We start from the raw sequence: 19,472 nt of genomic DNA on the forward strand, positions 1-19,472 counted from the left end.
CGTATTACGAGTCCATTATATCCTATAGAACTCGTAATACGGTAGGTGGTATATCCGCCACTTTTGGGACGGTTTAACACCGTCCTCCAAAGTTAGAATCAGGCCCTTTGTATTCCTAAAGTTTTTTCACTGCATTTTAATTGCATAGCACTTTAGGATTTAGGCATATTATCACATTGATATGTGGTTCTATATGTTTATATTTTTTAGCCCTGAAGAAGTCCGTTAGGACGAAATGCGTTGGCTATGGATTATGTAATTTTATTCTGGATCAATAAAAAGCAGTGATTCTATTCATTGGATTGTGGAACCGTGTGATTTCAAATGAAACTTGAAGAGATGGGTCAAAAATCTTTTGGATACTAATAAACACTTTGACGTGCAGGGTCCTTTCTTAATAATTATGGGTGTGTGAAACTATGGCTCTTCATTTAATCTCATTTCATGAACCACTCAAAAACATATTACAAATTTTATGAAATTAGTACAGTTTTTAAACAACTGGAGGTGAAGAACTCAACAGAAATAGAAAAAACACGCACATGAAAATCTTTTAAGCAAGATAAATAGTCTGAGGAGTGTTTTTACTTATTCTGCTGAAACAAAATCCCTTTTGCAAGAGAATTTTCGAAAAACAGGTTTTTTTCTGGACAATTGGTCTAACAGTGTGAGTGTACAAATAGAATCATGATTTTTCAATTACAATAAATACAGTTATGAATGTATTCTATATCCTGAAATAAAGTGTTCACACAGCTCAAGTTGTTGTGCTCCTCCCCCCTTTCCAACCATCACCAGGTTGTTCCCTAGGCACTTTAAGGTCCCAGAAAATCTGTTTCACCTGCAGAGTCCTTCAAGGGTTCATAATGTCCCCTATCATTTTCAACCTCTACATTGAGTTCCTTGGGGCTCTTCTCAAACATAATAGTGTCAAACATTACTGATATGCTGAAGATACACAACTCTACTTGTAAAGTCTTCTCCGCTCTGGTCATGCAATACCTCAAACACTTCTGCTACCTTATCCAGACCTGGATTTCAGCACCTAGTGGTGGCTCAACCCCCAAGACAGAATTCCTGTTAATTGCCAAGAACAACAAGCAAGTATTTGAACAAACCTGACTCAATGACATGAAACTTGATGGCTTCTAACCCCAACTTCACCCAGTGCCAAGTCACTTCGATTCACCCTGGACACCAACATCACTCTCAATGAATACAATGCCAAGAAAACAAAGAATATCTGGTAACAACCCTCCCTACTGAAGAAAGTGAAATCATTCCTTCTAGAAAGCAGCTTCAGAACTGCAGTTTAAGCCCTCATACTCTCACATCTGGGTATCCTACACACTACAGGATAACTCATCCATGGCCTGAGGCAATATGATGATATCCCCCCCATTCTGATGTAACTCCATTGATGCCTCACCATCTTCAGGCCTAGGCACACTTGCAGCCATCAGTCTGCAGACAAATAAGTGTAAGCAACAAGGTGGCAGACCTTTTTCATCTTTCATCTATGCACCAAGGATCTGGAACATACTCCCCATATAAATCAGGAGCTCCCCAGAGCGACTCCAATTCAGGAAAGGGTTAATTGGACATATCTTTAAAGAACAGTACATTATAATGAAGTACCAGTTCAAAAACCATCTGGCTCTAAAACCACATGTTGGCTGTATCCTTTCCTTTGACCCTGTACAGCATTCTGGCGTTTTGGCTATGTTCATGCTATAACAAATATTACCTACATGCATTTACACATTTACACTTGCAATACTCCATCGGCTTTCAGACTGAGGCAATCCATGCAGTATAAGAATGCTCAGTGACGACCAGAAGCTGAAGGCATGTACCATTTTCATCACTGCCTGCATTACAGTCCTCAATACTTTATATAAAAGATTTTGACTTGATCTCAGATTCTTTAGTCATATATAATTTATGGGATGGTTATCAAGTAACTGCTTTGTTTCCACAAAGGTTTTCCTCAAAACGTCTGGCAAAACTCTATATTTTCAGTGTGTTCAATTGTTGAGAAATTCTATCCTTAGTGTACAATGCTCTGCAAGCCGTTTTGGGTGGAGTCTGTGCTACATAAGACAATAAATCAACAAATCAATAAATAAACAAATCTCAGAACTTGCAGGGCTTGCAGAACTGTGCCAGTACAAGATGTGCTTCTGTGAATAGCCTCATTAAAATACCCGTGGAATGTCAATTCTTTAAAACGTTCCCAGAAGTTTTCGCAGAACATACTTAGCACCAGATGTTATTTTTATGTTCTTGCCCAATCAAGATTTGAATCTACTTTGAACTTTTTAAAGGCTTTCTGATGACAGGGGAAGCACTGCGAAGCACAAAAGTTTATGTGATTGGAACGCTGAGGATTCAGCACTCTGGAGTGTTAGAACTGACCATAAAATATTCACATTCCCAGTAAGCTAAATAAAAAAATGTACCTTACTGTTGGTGTTTTTACAGCATATAAAGCAAGTGCACGTAGCACATACAATGGCAGGGTCCCGTGAAACAAACCCCGACTGCCAGCCTTTGCATCCCAATACATTTGAGACGCCTTCCTTACCGTAGTGTTCATCCCAACCTCTGGCCAAGAAGCTCAAGATGTGCTGAGTTCGATATCAAATTACACATTCAAACATCTGTATAGTTCACAGCTATTTGATGTCTTGTAGTCTGTAATCTGCGCTGCCCCTGCTGCTGAAGTAGGTACTCACAGTGTCTGGATCGCGCGTAGAGAAGCAAATATTCCTTTCGCTAGGCTCTGGATCTTGTTGTCATACAAGGAGAGCAGCGACAGGTTCTGCAGGTCCTGGAAGGCATCGGCTCTTATGCAGTTGATTTTGTTGGCATTCAGAAGCCTGCACAATGAGAAAGGAGAGAGGGACGAGGTGAATAAAAGGTTGGAGGCAGAAGCATTTGCTTCTATAAAATCATCAATCCTGTGATCTCTACTTCCAGGATTCAAGGTTTAAAAAGCTGGAGTGTTTGCATGCTCGTGGCTGATGATTGACATCATGATGTAATTCTGGGTGTCACTGGAATGAGGGAAGTGGGTATAAGAGAATGAAGTAAACAGAGTTTCTAAGATTGATAGTCTTTGCGCAAGCACATAGGACCCCTGTATTTATCAACAGTGAAGCATGGCTGAACATGTGACTGACAATCATATTACCAACCAGTGACACTTATGATTTTGTCAGGTTGCAGTCCGACAATTAAAAGTCAGGCTTCAGAGCCGTCATGCACAAATATAAAGTATGTCAGCACCCATGCACCAGCCTGATCTCTGTGTGCAGGAGAAACAACGTTAGGGGCCTGATTAAGAGATGTCCCTACTGGATTCCATTATTATGGCGACCAATAAATATCTGACATTGATTTATCTGGGATTTATTGTATGCGATCATATTGTGGTATATTGTGAGTGTCAGGGAAATAACATACCGATTTTAATGGTTACAACACCAAAATCCACGTCATGATAAATGACACATTGTTTTCTCCTGTTAAATTGAAGCATGTTTGACCGGGCAAAAGTTAACAAAGAGTGAGCTATCTAACACGCTCAGTAATTGATGCTTGGTTCAGTATAGAGTTTATGTGAAGGAAAACAGCTAATGTTATCAAGTAATATGCGCACTGTGTACTCCCTGACATATCCGCTCTCTTGTCACCCAAACGCATAAACCTGTGTGTTTGCTGGATTGTAAACTAGAACTTGCTAGTTATCCGCAGCATGTCTAGCTCGCCTCAGAGGATCTGAAGCTCTGTGGCAGCTGGCAAGAGAGAGCAAAGAGAAACTCAAACACATGAATACATTAATAATACCTAAAGCAATACATTCATGAATTCCTTATCTAAGAATCTAAACTAGTGACTTTAGTTGATTCAGTTTAATACAGTGGATGAATAGAAAGCCCATGCCTTCCTAAGGTATGTGTAACTCAGTATCCAACTTTAAAAATAAAGATCAGAAAATGTGCCTACAAATTAGCCAAGAAAACACACCAAAGCAAGAGTAATGAGTGGCTTATAAAATTTCAGGGATTCGTATATAACCAAGGGACTCACTCGTGGAGTAATTTCACAGTTTCTTTGGCAATCATCAGTAAAATAACCCCAAATTTAGTGATCGGTGTGTTATTAATGTTCATTAATCTTTTATGTAAAAGAAGTAGACTGACCCAAGACTAAACCAACCTCCTCAACATTAGACACATTTCAAATGCATATATATAAAAATAATGGAGGTGCTAGTAAGTCATGTGCAATACAAACAGGAGTGAAATTATTTACAGGTGCTTATGTCTTGGGGGTGGAACTGAAGTGACAGGGATAACAAACTATTTAACAGCTTTAACTTTTAAAGTTGATAAATTGCCTGACAGCCAGTAATACCTGGTGAAATTTCAAACTTCTGGGCTACAAAAACGTAGTATTTATAGCCATGAGGCAGGGAACGAAGCAAAACAGCACAAACCGATGCCCGGCTTCATCCATAAAAATGGTTTAGGCGATTCTTTTCCAAGAAGATTTTAGAAAACTAAAGATTTCATAAAATCAGCAATATGTGTTCTCAAATCAACAGAAATTACCCTGTAAATATTGAATAGAAATATTTTGAAAATACTGATTTTCACACAAACATCAGCTTCTAATTCCTTGAAACAACATTCTTTTCATTCTGTAAGACTATTTTGTCAGTTTTAGTAAACAAACTAATTGTATCGCTTATGGAAAATCATATGATCTGCAACACATGGCTAGATTTTGATTTACCATATGAAGACTCAATGTGTTCCCAAGACTCGGGTGGTTATTTATTAATGATGTGCTCGGGTGCATGGCACAAAACAGAGCAAAGGGAATGCAAAACATTGTGTCGATTCATATACCATTAAAAAAGGCCCGTCAGTGCAGAGCAAACTAATGCAGCACAATTGCATGTGCAGCCTTTAGTAAATCTAGGCCAAAGGTTTTCGATCTGAATATCAGCTTTTCACTTTGAATGTCAACATGCCATTCTCTTAAAATTCTCTATACTCCCTTTCAGTTAACAAATGCCTTCTTTTCGTTTTCAGGAAATAAACCTATTTTCCCCAAATACTAATTTGATAAAAATGTATTTAAAAGTATTTTGTTCCTAAGTAGAACTGCATATTTTAGCAACTACATTACTTCTTTGGGTTGTTACTACTGCCCCACATGTCCATACACTAATTCAGATTTCCATTGTGCAGTCTCATACACCCATGTACCAAAAGCTTCACATGCCCTGGATCAGCCTAAAAAGTTAATGTGCTGTAACACATACCCTTGCGCTCATCATCATTGTGAGATTTGTATAGTGCACTGCTGGAAATTTGGTCATTAGTTGCATGGCCAGCACAAGTAATAGCTCCTCAATTGTCCTCAATGGGAACCAAACACCCCAATGTAGCGCTTGACTCTCAAAGGGGTAGCAAGGTGGAGCAGTCTAAGGGGCTTATTTGCAAGCCCCTTGTGCCATTGCAGCATCATTTTTTGTAATGCTCCGATGGCACTGTGTTCTGGTCCATATTTAGAAGGCAGAGCTTGTAAATTTGGGTTGCCGTTTTCTGCGGCAAAGGTGCTTGCAGGGGGCGTTGGTGTAGACACACCCAAGCAACACCCATTGCTTCATGACACTGCTCCAGATTTACAAGAAAACATAAATCTGAGACATCGCTAAAAACTAACACCTCCACAGGGGTGGCATTAAAGTGGTGCAATGAGGAGAAATACTTTTATTTCCCCTTGTTTTTTGCTCTTTCTATGTGTGCTGCATTCTGCAAAATACCATTATTGATTGTTTTTGCGCAGGTTTTCCCGCATAAAAAAATAACCCCCGTAATACAAGCATCCTTGTATCACGGTGCAAGGGTGCCTGTGTTTGGTGCTAGGCAGCTGATTTAGCGCCTGCACAGGGGAAAACACAGGGATGCATCGTATTCTGGTAAATACGGCATATCCCTGTGTTTTGGAAATTACGCAGCTCGGTGCAGCAGAATTGCTTGCAGCACCACGCTGCGTCATTTCCTCATAAATGAGGCCCTAACTCCTACTCAGCGGATGTGGTGTGGGCTAGTAATCACTGGCACACAATAATAACGCTCAATAAATGATTGTCCAGTCAGTCCCATTTCTTTAAAAAAAGGAGAAGTACATTTATTCTTCACACACTACTAAATACCTGCAGTAATTTACAAATATATAATTGTGATAATGATGTATCCCTAAAACATATGCAATCACCATGAAAACCAATTAAAACATTCATCAGGAATTAACTTTGTGTTTGAGGATTCTTTCATATACTTGCCATTGAACTGTAATGGCCAGAGCAACCCCTAGAGGTTATCATAATCAAACAACATGGTGAATAAACACTGCAGCATAACCATACCATAAGCCACAAGAAGGCATAACCATGTTAACAGGTCATTATACATTTGTAGGCCTTCCATGCCTTCTAAAATGTCACCATACACCAGACCCCTAGAGGGCAGACCACTTCTGGCTGTAGAGCCAAAGCTCCAGCCGTGGGAAAGCTTGAAAATGCATGAAAAAGCAAGAAAGGTGATGATTGTGGGGTTCCCACAACTTAGAGTAGGGACCCAGAAGATGAGCCAAAGAGCAAGGGCACATTGTGCTAAACAATTTGGATGTGGTTCCATCATCCTAGAGCCATGAAAGGCTGAGACATGGGGGTAAAGGTAATTTAAACGAATGGCAATGGAGCTCTACATGCTCCGAAGGAGGAAAAACTAGGTAAAAGGTTACTGATCTTTAGAATGCGGCCAATTTGGACAATTCTAGGCTCATTGTACTCCTGTTGGCAGCTTTATCCACCAGGGGCAGTTGCAACAACTCTCTTCACTTCTAAAGTGGTGCAGTCTTCAAAGGTTGTTCCTCCTGGCTCCCTGCACCAGCTCACCTTTGTGGCTTTGTTGGGGGGCGCAGGAAAGTCTAGGGCTTCCCTGGTCCTCAAGAGGAGTAAGGGGCAAGCTTCACTGACATTTGGAAAGACCCACTGGTCCTGGGGTCAACTGGACAGAGTCCTGGGACCTGAGTGGGGGTCAGGGGAATCCAGTTATCCATGGCAGTTCCAGGAACCAGAAGCCCAGGAGGTTGAAAATCAGCAGGCAGGAGAGCTTCTTCTCCTTGTGCAAGAGTTTATGAAGGGAAGAGGAATGTTCCAGAAGACAGGCACCCCTAAACAATCCTTGGGTGCCACATCACCTCTCCACCACTGTCCCAACCTTCCTGCATAGCATGTTGGGACAATCCAAAATGATGTTATCCAGGAGCCACTGGTCTCTTCAGCTCCTGGGTCTCAGCTCCACCTATCACTGAAATCACTAACAGGGACTTGCGCACCAGACCTTCAAAGGGAGCCTGCTAATGGGTTGGCTCTAGCTGCCTGCACTCTCTCCTTTGTTCAGTGGGCTTGGGCAGAACCATCCTTGTTGCAGTGTGATAGCTGGGTGATTGATAAATATAATTCCGTCCCATCCATTTCCTCCTCAGGAAGCTAAGAGAAGTAGTGCTAATTACTCATTTGGTATGGTGGCAGCCTTTGTTCCAGCTGTGGGAGAAGAATGTAATTACTGGGCACAGCAGGGTGACATAAGGCCTGGGCTCTGATCCTAAGCTGAGCCAGGAAAATATGGAAACTCTGAATGACCCACAAAATGTACAAATCATCTTTTTAGAAGTTACAAATTTGGTTTTCTTGCACAGGTTACACTTCAATTCAAGATGTCATTGGTCTTTGTAGGCCAACGGGAAGGAAGCTACATTCTAAGGCAGTTCCCTCCCTATATGTATAATGGAGAGTCGCTATAGTTAAAATAGTAAAGCACACTGACTTTCCCTAATAGTGTACACTACCCTCATGACGCCTATCTCAGGTGAATGCCTCCGGGCGTCCTGCAGGGGCAGACCACAGTCCAAGAGGCAGAATATCCAAGTGGTGTCCTGGTGCTGGCCTTCGGTCAGATGCTTAGATCAAGAGTGCCTTAAGGGCTTGCCTCAAAGAAAGATCATTGAGTGGTTATCCCAGTGATTTTGAGTGGGAGTTTCACAATATAGGATCCTATATGCAGATTCTGACAACCTAAGATTGCAGTTTTACACGTGGGAAACAGAGAATGTTTTTTTGCACTGTGCAATGACCATGCAGGATGGTTGACAGAAATTGGGTTGTACATGTTTTGTCAGGCAAGCTTATTGCTGACTTTTTTACATCTAACAAGTGGGTTTGCTTGACATTCTGCCAGTGACTGGTAGATATTGCATCAATCTTTTGGCTTGTTTAATATGTTCTTTTCTACTGAAATCTGATATCTACCTACCTACCTATCTTCCTACCTAAGACTAATAGCAGGAGAATGGCCTTGAGCCACTTATAGGAGAAATATCAATATTTGAACTGTATCTGTAAGAATACTGGAAGCCAATACATTTCTCTTAACAGGTGATTCTTTCTCATCTTTATACTATGTAAAATTATCCGAGCAGCTGCAACTGGAGTAATTTGAAATGTTTGTACTATTACTGGGAAGACTACTGAGATTTAACATATTCCAAGCACAGGATTAATGCAGCATGGTACTTGGTTTTTCAGAAATTGGCTAGAAAACTTGGAAGAATTGTCCTTAGATTCTTAAGAGTAGCACAACATTTGTTTTTTTCAAATATGGCTCCTCTCAACCATAAACCCAGATGTGTTACACTACTAAACCTGCAGATTCCGTTTAGATAGCATTTTTTGGAAGCTCATGCTGGCTCATCCATTATGCCAGTACCAGTGTGCATGTCTGAAACTGCGGCTGAATCTCTGCTGATGGCATCCATCTCAATATTTGCATGTCACAACTATAGTGGAGGCCTCTATTGGTGACACTGCTATACTCACGTGATGAAGAAAGTATGCAAAAAAGAAGTAGGAAACTCTGGATAGTTCCTATGTTTTAGGCAGAGAGCCGTGCTTTTATATTGAAATACTACATAACACCACTAAAACTGTAGACGTGCTCACCTTAAATGTCTGTTTTTGAGATACCTTTAAAACATTAGATCAGCACAGTGTCATCCATGCAGAGCTAGAAAAGTGACAAAGCCTTTTGCCTTTTTTGCAGCATGAAGAAAGTACTAGGCCTGCAATTGTAAAACTCACTGATAATACTGGATTCTAATCTGGATATGATTTTAATATAAGCAAGGCACATATTATCAGCCCTAATATAGTAATTCCTGAACTGACTACTTCTAATGTATATTTAAAGGTACTGTTTTTATTAAGACGGATCCATGGTTGATATTCTTCAGTATGACCCTTACTCCAAGTCAATCTCAACTGAAGGCAGAGCTAGCGAGTTCAGTTTTCAGAATCTTCCTGAACTTCATGTGGTTGGTTAAGCTCTTATGTTGTTAAATTACATCCTGACTGAGAACTAACCTGAAGGGTCAACTTAGAAATTTTACTGGAAAAAACATGGTGTTTGTTCAAAAGGCTGACATCTCCCACATGATGTCCTTCGCTGGATTTTTCCATTATGACATTCCAACTGCATTCCGACACCCCGGGGTGAGGCGGTGGAGATGTCCATCTGAAGAAGTGGGTGGTACACAGGAGGTACTAAGGAGCAGTGCTCTGTTAATTGTTTTCAAATCAGCATTGCTATGCTCTTCTGAAGAGCTCCAAATAGTCAATTACATATTAAGTGTGCCCTAAAATGTATTACCATTCACATTTTAAAAATTGTCATAAAATAATGGCATGGGCTACGCAGCTTATTACTGGATATAAGGAATATGGGGGAAACGAAATGCATTATACTCATCAACGTGGTCCATGATGAAAAGCAAGCTTTGTTTATTTTTTCCATCATGGCATGCCAACAGCCATAATAAAAAGGGCATAAGGGATTACACCATCCATGAACTGCACCCTTAGGTGATTACTTTTAGTTTGATGGAGTAGTCAAACATCCTGTGTATCATCCTCAAAAAAATGTCATAACATTCCATTATGTTTTCCTAAATGGGTGAACTTGTTAAGTTGATGGTATTGCCTGCCTTGATTTGTTTTGTGCAGTTACATGATTTATTCTACATCACTTCTTTTAGAAATTTCACACCATGAATCCTTCCTTTTAATCCTAATCATAGCAACTGTGACAAGCATATAGGTAGCTTAGGTTCAGCTTTGCTGCATTTCTGGTTAAGATTCACTTTGTGGGAACATGCGCAGTCAAATCTAATCCAAATTGGTGACCATTGGTGAGTCTTAATTCTTATTTACCTCAGAATTAAGACTCACATCTAGTATCTATGAGAAGAAGTATCATGCAGACATAAGGTGTGTTGGTAACAATGATATAAGTAAGGACGTTTGAAGATGATAGACCCCATGTGGCAATTTAGGGCCTTTCATCATATTGGGGTAAAAATGCTATGAGTCTGAGGGGAACACTTGCTAAAAAACGCATGCAATGCAGTGCAGCACCCAAAGTTGCGGCGCTGTTTTGTGTGAGAGGGACACAGTGGGAAAGAGTTATATCTACTAAGATGTGGCACTGTCCTGCTCTCTCTCGGCGCTAGCGCACAACCAGGCCACCTAGCGCCACGCACACACCTTTTGCACCTTAGTTCAAGGGTGTATGTGTGATGTCTAGCATAGGTCTTCTGCTCGAAGACTATCCTTCCAGTACAGAATATTATGGTTAGACAAGCTTTATAACTTTGCCCACTTTGGATGTGTGCAGTACAGTGCAGCACGCATGCAAAGTCGGAAAATTATGGAGAAGTAAAATTATTTCTCCAACTTAACGCCACGCTGAAAAAGGTGGTGCAAAACCCTGTCTACTATTATTATTTGATAGGGCTTTGCATCAAAACCCGTCGGGTGTCTGCATGGAAACATCCACGTACAACCCATGGAACGCCATTTGACGCAAAGAAATGAAAGGCAGCACAAAGCACTGGTTTGCGTATTTTGAGGTAAAGTTCCAGCACAAAGCAAGTTTTTGGGCTGAAATCAGATTTGAAATAAACATTTTGAGCTGGTTTGCATCACTTTTTATGATGCAAACCAAGAGCAAAATGTTAGTAAATCTGCTCCTGAATGTGATAATGTAAGCAGACTTCACGTTACATAATGTGTGTATATTCAGCACACAAATGCAAATCTTCTCCTCAAGCTCAAAGGCTCTGATCTTCATCTGTGCTTTTCGTGGAGAAAAAATACTAATGTTTGCATGTAAACTGAGACTCATAAAAGGGTTTTGGTACACTGAATAGATCTATGATTTTATGAAAAATATTGCCATAAGTAATCTCTTGAGTCCGTCAGATTCCCAAATAGACATAAAAGGATTGACACTCCAAAACATTTTGGGAGGATGCCATTGTAGAGGACCTACCACAGTTTCAGGGTCCATATATCAGGCAGCAGGTCTAGAAAGAGAACTCAGACAGTATTGTTCGCCAAAGACACATACAGATTTAGCCCACAGATTTCCGCAAAAGTGACATGGTTTAGGATCTCCAGAAATATCCTCTTGTTTTGGTGGAATACTCTTGACAATTCTGAAAGCCTTGTGTCATGATTGCTAAATATTCCATGTTTGTCTGTCATGGTGAAGGCTAGAACAATGAATAGAATAGTCCATGGAGCGCCACTTTGAGGTTGTGTAAGCTTATAGCATACAGACAGATGATGTGGAAGGGATGGCTGCCATGCTCAGCTGGATTGAGTAGAGAGGGACACAGACGGGGAGAATGCACACAGGGGTACGAATAGGAGGAACAGGTCTTCAGGAGAGGTGAGTGTGTGTGAGAGAAACAGAGAGAGAAATATAGACAGAAAGGTAGAGAGAAAGAGGAAGGACTATCCATAGAATCTAAACTTCTGGACTTTAGCTCCCATAGTTAAAGAATGGAAAAATAAAATGGTGGTGGTGTGCAGAAAGAATAATTATCAGGGGAATAATATTAGAGGCATCAGGGTTATGTGTTGGTAGCCAAGGTATGTACATCAGGGCCAGCAGGGATAGCTATCATGGTAGAGGAGCTATCCAAAACCACCAGACAGCACGGCCTGAATATAGTCTCTTATGCCAACAACACATAGCTAATTCTCTCCCTTACCAACGAACCACTTACAGACAAGAGCAACTTCCACAACAGAGTGAGAGGATGAAAAAGCAACTGCCTCAAGCTCAATTTGGGCAAAACAGAGATCCTTATCCTGGGCCCCACTCCCTCTGCCTAGGACGACTCCTGGTGGCAAGCTGCCCTTGGAAGCGCCCCCCTACCCACCGACCATGCACGCAACCTGGGCATCATCCTGGACTCCATGCTGTGCATGACCAGCCAAGTCAATGTCGTCTCATCGTCATGATTCCACACTCTCCGCCTCCTCTGTAAGATTTTTAAGTGGATCCCCACTTAGGCAAGAAGGACGGTCACCCACCCACTTGTCAGCAGCAAACTCAACTACCGGCACGCTCTTTATGCTGGCATCAAGAAGATGCTCCAAGGAAGACTCCAGAGAATCCAGAACACAGTGGCCAGACTCATCCTAGACATCCCCCACCACAACCATATCTCTGCTCACCTTAGGGACCTGCACTGGCTCCCCATCAACAAGCACATCACCTTCAAGCTCCTGACACATGCCAAGAAGGCCCTGCACAGTATCGGACCTTCCTACCTCAACCACTGCCTGTTGTTCTACACCCCCACCAGACAACTCCGATCTTCTCAACTTGCCCTTGCCACCCTTAGAACTAGGAAGAGCGCAGTGAGAGGCAGATCCTTCTCCTACCTTGCAGCACAGACCTGGAACACACTACCAAGCCTCCTCAGGCAGGCACCCTTGCTGAATCAGTTCAAGAAGGACCTCAAGACCTGGCTCTTCCACTGATCGGCACCCTCAGAACAGCACCTTGACGCCCATGGGTGATAAGCAGTGCTATACAAATCATAGATTCATTTGATTCTATTTAAGATATATATGCTGACACCTGCTGCTTAAGAATTCCTCAACTCTGCCTGCATGCACCTTTAGTTTACCACTAGGGAATATCCATTCAGGAGAACAGAATCTGCTATAATTTGCCTATTCAGTCTTTAAATATCTTGACTTCGCCTTTGCCCTGTGACTTGCCTGAATGATATTTATATATGCTGCATTCGTGTGATTATCAATTTATGACCAAACTGATTTGATTTGAAATTGTAACTTTACCTATGTTTTAATAAACCTTTATGGTTTTCAAATGTACTCTTAGTCGTTACTAATAGGCAAAATCTTCTTCACTGTCATTGATATATTATTACACTTGATGATTTAATACTCACTTTGAAATAAAGACACATCAAAGTAAGTATAGCACAGTTTAGAATTTACACTAAATTTGCACTGTACAAACCCCTCCCTTTCATCCATCTATCACTTGGCAACTCATAGTGGAGCACTGCGTTGTACCTTGACAGAGGTGATCTGTCAATGATTCATGCTTCTGTCACATACAGCATGCTCTGGGGCAGCTTAGCTATTTGCCAGCAAGAATGCTGGTGGACACATCTGTGGAATGTCTCTAGGAGCTAAAAGAAAATGAGGGTGAATCTGTGTGAGATTCACAAGGGCACAGGTTTTAGTCTTAGGGTTTCATTTAGGGGCTATTTTTATGTTGAAAAGGCTTTAGCTCATGGCGCAAACAAGTAATTTTATACTTACAGCAGCTGCAGTGCGAAGAGTCCACTGAACACCCCCTTGGGAAGATCAGTGATTTTGTTTCCATACAGTACCCTGAAAAATATGTAATTGTCAAGAAAGGATACAATGTTCTCCAACACATAAAAGTCTTGCATTCACAATACACATAACTGCCACTTATCAATAATATTAGGCGGAGGCCAAGGAATGCAGTTTGTTAACAACAGCATACAACTTTTGTGTGTGAAAGGAGCCTGGACAAAATTTGATTTGTGGCATATTTGCAATTAAGTGGCACAGTGCAGTGCCAAAATTGACAGCTCCATGCTACATCACTATAGAAACGCAGGGATGCATCCTATTAACAAGAATACGGCGCACCCCTGTGTTTCCACCTGCACTGGTGCTAAATTTGTAGCTGAATGCCAACGCAGCCACCCGTCGGAAAGGTGCAAGGATGGCTGCATTGCAGGGGAGATTTTTTTGTGCCGGAAGAGACACCTTCTGGCGCAAAAACAATCTTCAAAGGTGATTTGCTCATCTATGCGTGCTGTAGAATGCAGCACACATAGAAAGAGCAAAAAACGAGGAAAAATAAAAGCATTCATCCTCCATGCACCATGCTAATGCCACCCCTGGGGTGACGTTAGATTTTGGCGATGTCTCAGATTTGCAAAATCTTGTAAATCTGGGGCAGCGTCAAAAGGCAATGGGTGTTGCTGTGGAATACCCACAGCATCACCCATTGCACATCCCTTCCATGCAAAGGGCTGCGTGTGAAGGGGCCGTATTTACAATGCATTGTTAAGCCACAAAAAGTGGCTTAATGCCACCTTGTAAATACAGCAGAGTGCACAGCGCCACTGGAGCGTCACAAAAAGTGATGTTTCGGTGGCTATGGGGTCTTGAATAAATGCCCCTATCAATTGCTTTTTCGCTGGTTATTCCTTGGATGGCATTGATGAAATGTTAATAAATTAAAAGATTTTTTTTTATCAAAACATAACAGCTATCCGTTATGACATTCCGTAAAAAAATGTTGAACAAAAAAGTTTTAGGTTTTACATGTATCCAAATGTATTCAGAAATCACACTACATCTTTTGCTTTGGTCTTTAAACTCTTCCGATGGTTTGTGCATTTGGAATGCATGGATGCATACACAAAATCTATGTCACTGCCACACTGCTGGAACACACAGCATTACCCCTGTGCCACTGTTTGAAGTGACTCCCACCTACACCTATATCGTCCTCTCTCAATACGAGTCACATTTGTGCATCAGTCTCCATCACGAAGGCTCCTACAATCACACATGAACTACGAGGAGGACTTGGCTCTTACAGCGAGTTCAAGGAACGCAGTCCTTGGAAGGCATCGGGGGCGATCTCTGAAATCTGGTTGTTACTCAGGTCTCTGAAATGCGAAAGGAGAAATAATGCCATTAAACATAAATATGAAATGGTGCTGCGTTAGTATAACACAGACATAATTGCAAAAATACTTTTTTGAGGAATCTGCCAATGTGATATTTAAGATAAAACCCAAGAATTCTATAGCAAAATATTTCTAGGTGTTTTTTGTTAAGCATGAAAGATCACCGCATACATTTTTTCCAACATAAGCATCATACAACTAGGCACAATAGAAATGAAACGAGCAAGGTTTTACAATGTAACAATGATGTGGAGAAAGTGAATGAGGAAACTCTTTGAGCATTCATGATTACTGAGGTAATAAATGTGACCTGCTTTACTTGTTTATATGAGTGTGAAGTGATCCCCCCATGTCGAGGGAGTTTGGAGGAGGTTATATGTAACTGTGTTTGAAATCAATAAAGATTCATTATAAAAATAAACAAATCAACTCAAAAATTAGATTCAAGTGTGCAATACTAAAAGTACATAAGTACACATAAGGTCACAGATTCTACCTGCGTTGTGAAGTCTAATTTAGAAATAGAGAAACGTTGGAAAGGTTTGCAACCATCTTTGTGTAGATTGGCTATATGCATATCTTTCTCTTTGAGGTATTGGATTTGAGTGTGAAGTTGTAATATAAATTAGGTTGTTTTTATTCTTCAAACCGAGGGCTAGTATTGATTACCTGCAGCTGGTCCTGCTTCTCTTACGGAACCCCATTGGAGGCCAGTGCTGGGAGCTGGAGGCCACAGCTTCTAAATGGAACAAAAAACTTGGATTCCTAGAATCTGAAGTGCTTTTGGGTCTACGTTTGTGACTGACTAAGACAAACTTCTGAACATGGGGTCTGACGCCAGCTACGCCATCTACCCCATATTACAAGAATACTCACGCTTCCTTGTAACTTGACAATCCTAGGATGGCACTTCGCTCACATCTGTAGAGCATAATGTTTGCAGTTTGGGGTTTTATTAACCATCACATTGCACTTTAGTAGTTTGAGTCTTGAATGGTGTCCATCAGTGCTTAATTTGTAAATAAAAAGGTGCCGGTGCCCAAAGCCCTCCTCTTAAACATGCGGCTACTGCAATTCAATGTGTGAAGACGGAATACTGAGGCGGCGTAATCCTGAAGCCATTTGGGGCCTCTTCAATCCATATGAAGCCACTCCCTGCCACTTCAGCTCGCTCTTGCAGCTTTCTAATTTCTCCCTTTGTGACGTTTTTTTGTTTTCTCTTCCTCCGTCTTTCCCATATGTGTTGTTTGCTCGCAGTAATGTTTGAGGCAGAAGAATAAGCCCCGGCCCTCAAAAATAAGTGCAGGTACTCAGCACCGGAAACAACAAGCACAAATTAAGCACTGGTGTCCATCCTTCCATTAGGGTCTCGCACTTGGAAGCAAAAATACGTACTAGAAGGGCCCAGAACTGAAAACATGTAGCTCTTCGGACATGTATCAAAGTGGCAAGACACTTAGGGGGTCATTCTGACTCCCGCCGGCCGCGGTATCCGCGGGGCCGGCGGGAGCCGCCAGAATACCGCTGCGCGGTCACAAGACCGCCGCGGGTATTCTGGGTTTCCCGCTGGGCTGGCGGGCGACCGCCAGGAGGCCGCCCGCCAGCCCAGCGGGAAACACCCTTCCACAAGGATGCCGGCTCCGAATGGAGCCGGCGGAGTGGAAGGGGTGCGACGGGTGCAGTTGCATCCGTCGCGATTTTCAGTGTCTGCATGGCAGACACTGAAAATCTTGGTGGGGCCCTGTTACGGGGGCCCCTGCAGTGTCCATGCCATTGGCATAGGCACTGCAGGGGCCCCCAGGGGCCCCACGACACCCCATACCGCCATCCTCTTCCTGGCGGCCGAAACCGCCAGGAACAGGATGGCGGTATGGGGGTCGGAATCCCCATGGCGGTGCAGCAAGCTGCGCCGCCATGGAGGATTCCCCAGGGCAGCGGAAAACCGGCGGTACACCGCCGGTTTTCCGTTTCTGACCGCGGCTGTACTGCCGCGGTCAGAATGCACTTGGGAGCACCGCCAGCCTGTTGACGGTGCTCCCGCGGTCCCCGGCCCTGGCGGTCCATGACCGCCAGGGTCGGAATGACCGCCTTAATGTGTAACCCAAAGAAATGCTGACGCTGGTAATGTGACATAAGAATCATTGCCAGAGAATGACAACTCTCAACAAGGTAGAGGCAATGGCAATAAGCAGAGTAAATGTTCAGCCTGCAACAGATGAAAACCCTGCATCCTACCCTATGTTATGCTTGCATCTAAACTCTTTAGAGTATATAGTGAGTGGTGGTGGATGTGCAGGAAATTCTCAAGCTGCATAGTACCAATCTAAACAGGACTCTTACTGTGTAGACACATCGTGGGTGGTAGTTATGCATCCAAAAATACCAGAAGAGATTACTGCTGTAGTGAGGCAAACCATTCCTTCACCTTTCAGAGTTTCAGACTTCAAAAGAAAGGATAATGCACAAAGGGGTAGCAAGGGTGCCACGGGCCCTAATGCATACAAAGAAGCTGGGCCTTTTACCTCATTGCTGGATAATAAAAACAACCAAACTTCGAGTGCAGTGGGTGGACACCCTCCGAGGGAACAGTACCGTTGCACCTGATGCACCAATGATAGCTGAGTCCCTCATGAAACACTAATAGCATTTTTGCAAAACGCTATGACCTCACTTCATACCTAGCTGAGGTCATGCTGGCAATCACCCGTGGAGCCCAATTGGCAGTGTCATCTCAAGCATTTCGGGGGCCCTGGGCAAGACTTATTTTGGCGGGGGTGGAGGAGGGTGTACGAAACACATTTTGAATTTTATTAACTATTTTCTGCTAACTCAAGCCTGCATGGTGCCAAGAAATACCAAAATAAATCTTGAAGTTTAACAGGGTCACATAAAAATCCATAGGATGACACGAGGTAGATGTAGGCAGGGAGTAAGAAAAATTTGGATAGAGAAATATGATAGACGGAGGTCAAAGAGAGAAAATTAACTTTCCTGGGCGAACCCCTTGGATAGCGGGGGCCTGGGCGATTGCCCACTTTGTCCATGCCTTAAAAGCCTCTGACAGTTAGTGCTCCAGTATTAAATGTATTCGGGATTTCCACTTGTCCTAGAATGAGATATCTTCTATCGACCATAAAACGGGGAGCACTTTATCAGGTGTTTAGCGAAGAGCCGTATGGCCATTGTCACTTTTATCATGTCATCAGACTCCATCTTTCCCCCCCCGCAGACGTCATGGAGAGTGGATATTTGGCTGGCAAGGTGGTCCTCCATCATAGCTCACAACACCTGCTTAAAAGACAGCTTGGCATGCACAAATCAATCAAAGGCAGTCTGTGAAAATGCTTGCTTTCTAATAGGTTTCGTTGTAAAGTGAAACGCAGTGTCTCCACGAGCAATAATTTAAGAGGCTTCATGGACTCGAAGCTTTCACTTGATAAATGGATCAGGACAGGGCAGTAAATCACCGGAGAAAGATGGACACGTTACTAATGAACAACCTGGACTGAATCCATTGCATACTCACATCCTGCGGAGTTTTTTGTAGGGCGAGAAGGCACCAGGCGGCACAGACTTAATCCCATTGAGCTCCAGACGGCTGCACAAAGAACATTAATATGAGAAAATTAGGAATCGTTGAAAAAAAGGAACATCAGCACTTCAAAGTTAGCTAAGGGAAATAAATTCCAATTGTCGCGCGCGGAGGCTCATTTCAAACGGAGTGTATATACAAAAACCATTTGTCATCCAGAGAAAAATGTCTTTTAGAGCAGTGGTCACCAGAGGGCGCTCCTACACAAGGTAAGGGTTTAGATAGCCCTGGTTGGTTCTTTCATTTTACAACAAATTTTACTTTTAAAACAATAAACATCCTCCAAAGTTAAACAAAACATAAAACATTTAGGTTTGTTCATTTGAAATCACACTTTGTAGCCAAATAGTTTCGAATACAACCGTCTAGAGCTCTAGGCCTTCACCACAAATTCGGAGGAACAACCCCGGGTTGGCGTGCCTCATGTGGCAAATATCTCTTATTCTGTGATATTGTTTTTACAAGATAACGAAGCACAATACATTTTAATATACTGAATTCCACGTGTTTTGCAAAGTCGCCCCAAAAATCTTTTGTGTATTTGACTTGACTGGATATAACAAAGGTAACCTGCCAGGAGGTGAAAGCTATCACACAACTCGACGCCTCATCAAGGATAGTAAGGGCAATATAAATACTATTACAATACAACTGGTAATTCCGATAATCCGAT

General features: G+C 42.3%; 1 protein-coding gene across 1 annotated transcript in view; it reads right to left on the minus strand.

Moving 5' to 3' along the window:
• Positions 1–19,472, minus strand: part of SLIT1 (slit guidance ligand 1) — a 687,657-nt gene that overhangs the window by 184,399 nt on the left and 483,786 nt on the right. The window contains exons 10-13 of the mRNA XM_069239602.1: positions 18,734–18,805; positions 15,115–15,186; positions 13,793–13,864; positions 2,739–2,882 (exon numbers count right to left, since the gene is read on the minus strand). Coding sequence (XP_069095703.1) covers positions 2,739–2,882; positions 13,793–13,864; positions 15,115–15,186; positions 18,734–18,805 — 360 coding nt within the window. The remainder of the gene's footprint in view (positions 1–2,738; positions 2,883–13,792; positions 13,865–15,114; positions 15,187–18,733; positions 18,806–19,472) is intronic.

Source organism: Pleurodeles waltl, chromosome 6 (genome assembly GCF_031143425.1).
Source record: "Pleurodeles waltl isolate 20211129_DDA chromosome 6, aPleWal1.hap1.20221129, whole genome shotgun sequence".
Taxonomy (NCBI): domain Eukaryota; kingdom Metazoa; phylum Chordata; class Amphibia; order Caudata; family Salamandridae; genus Pleurodeles; species Pleurodeles waltl.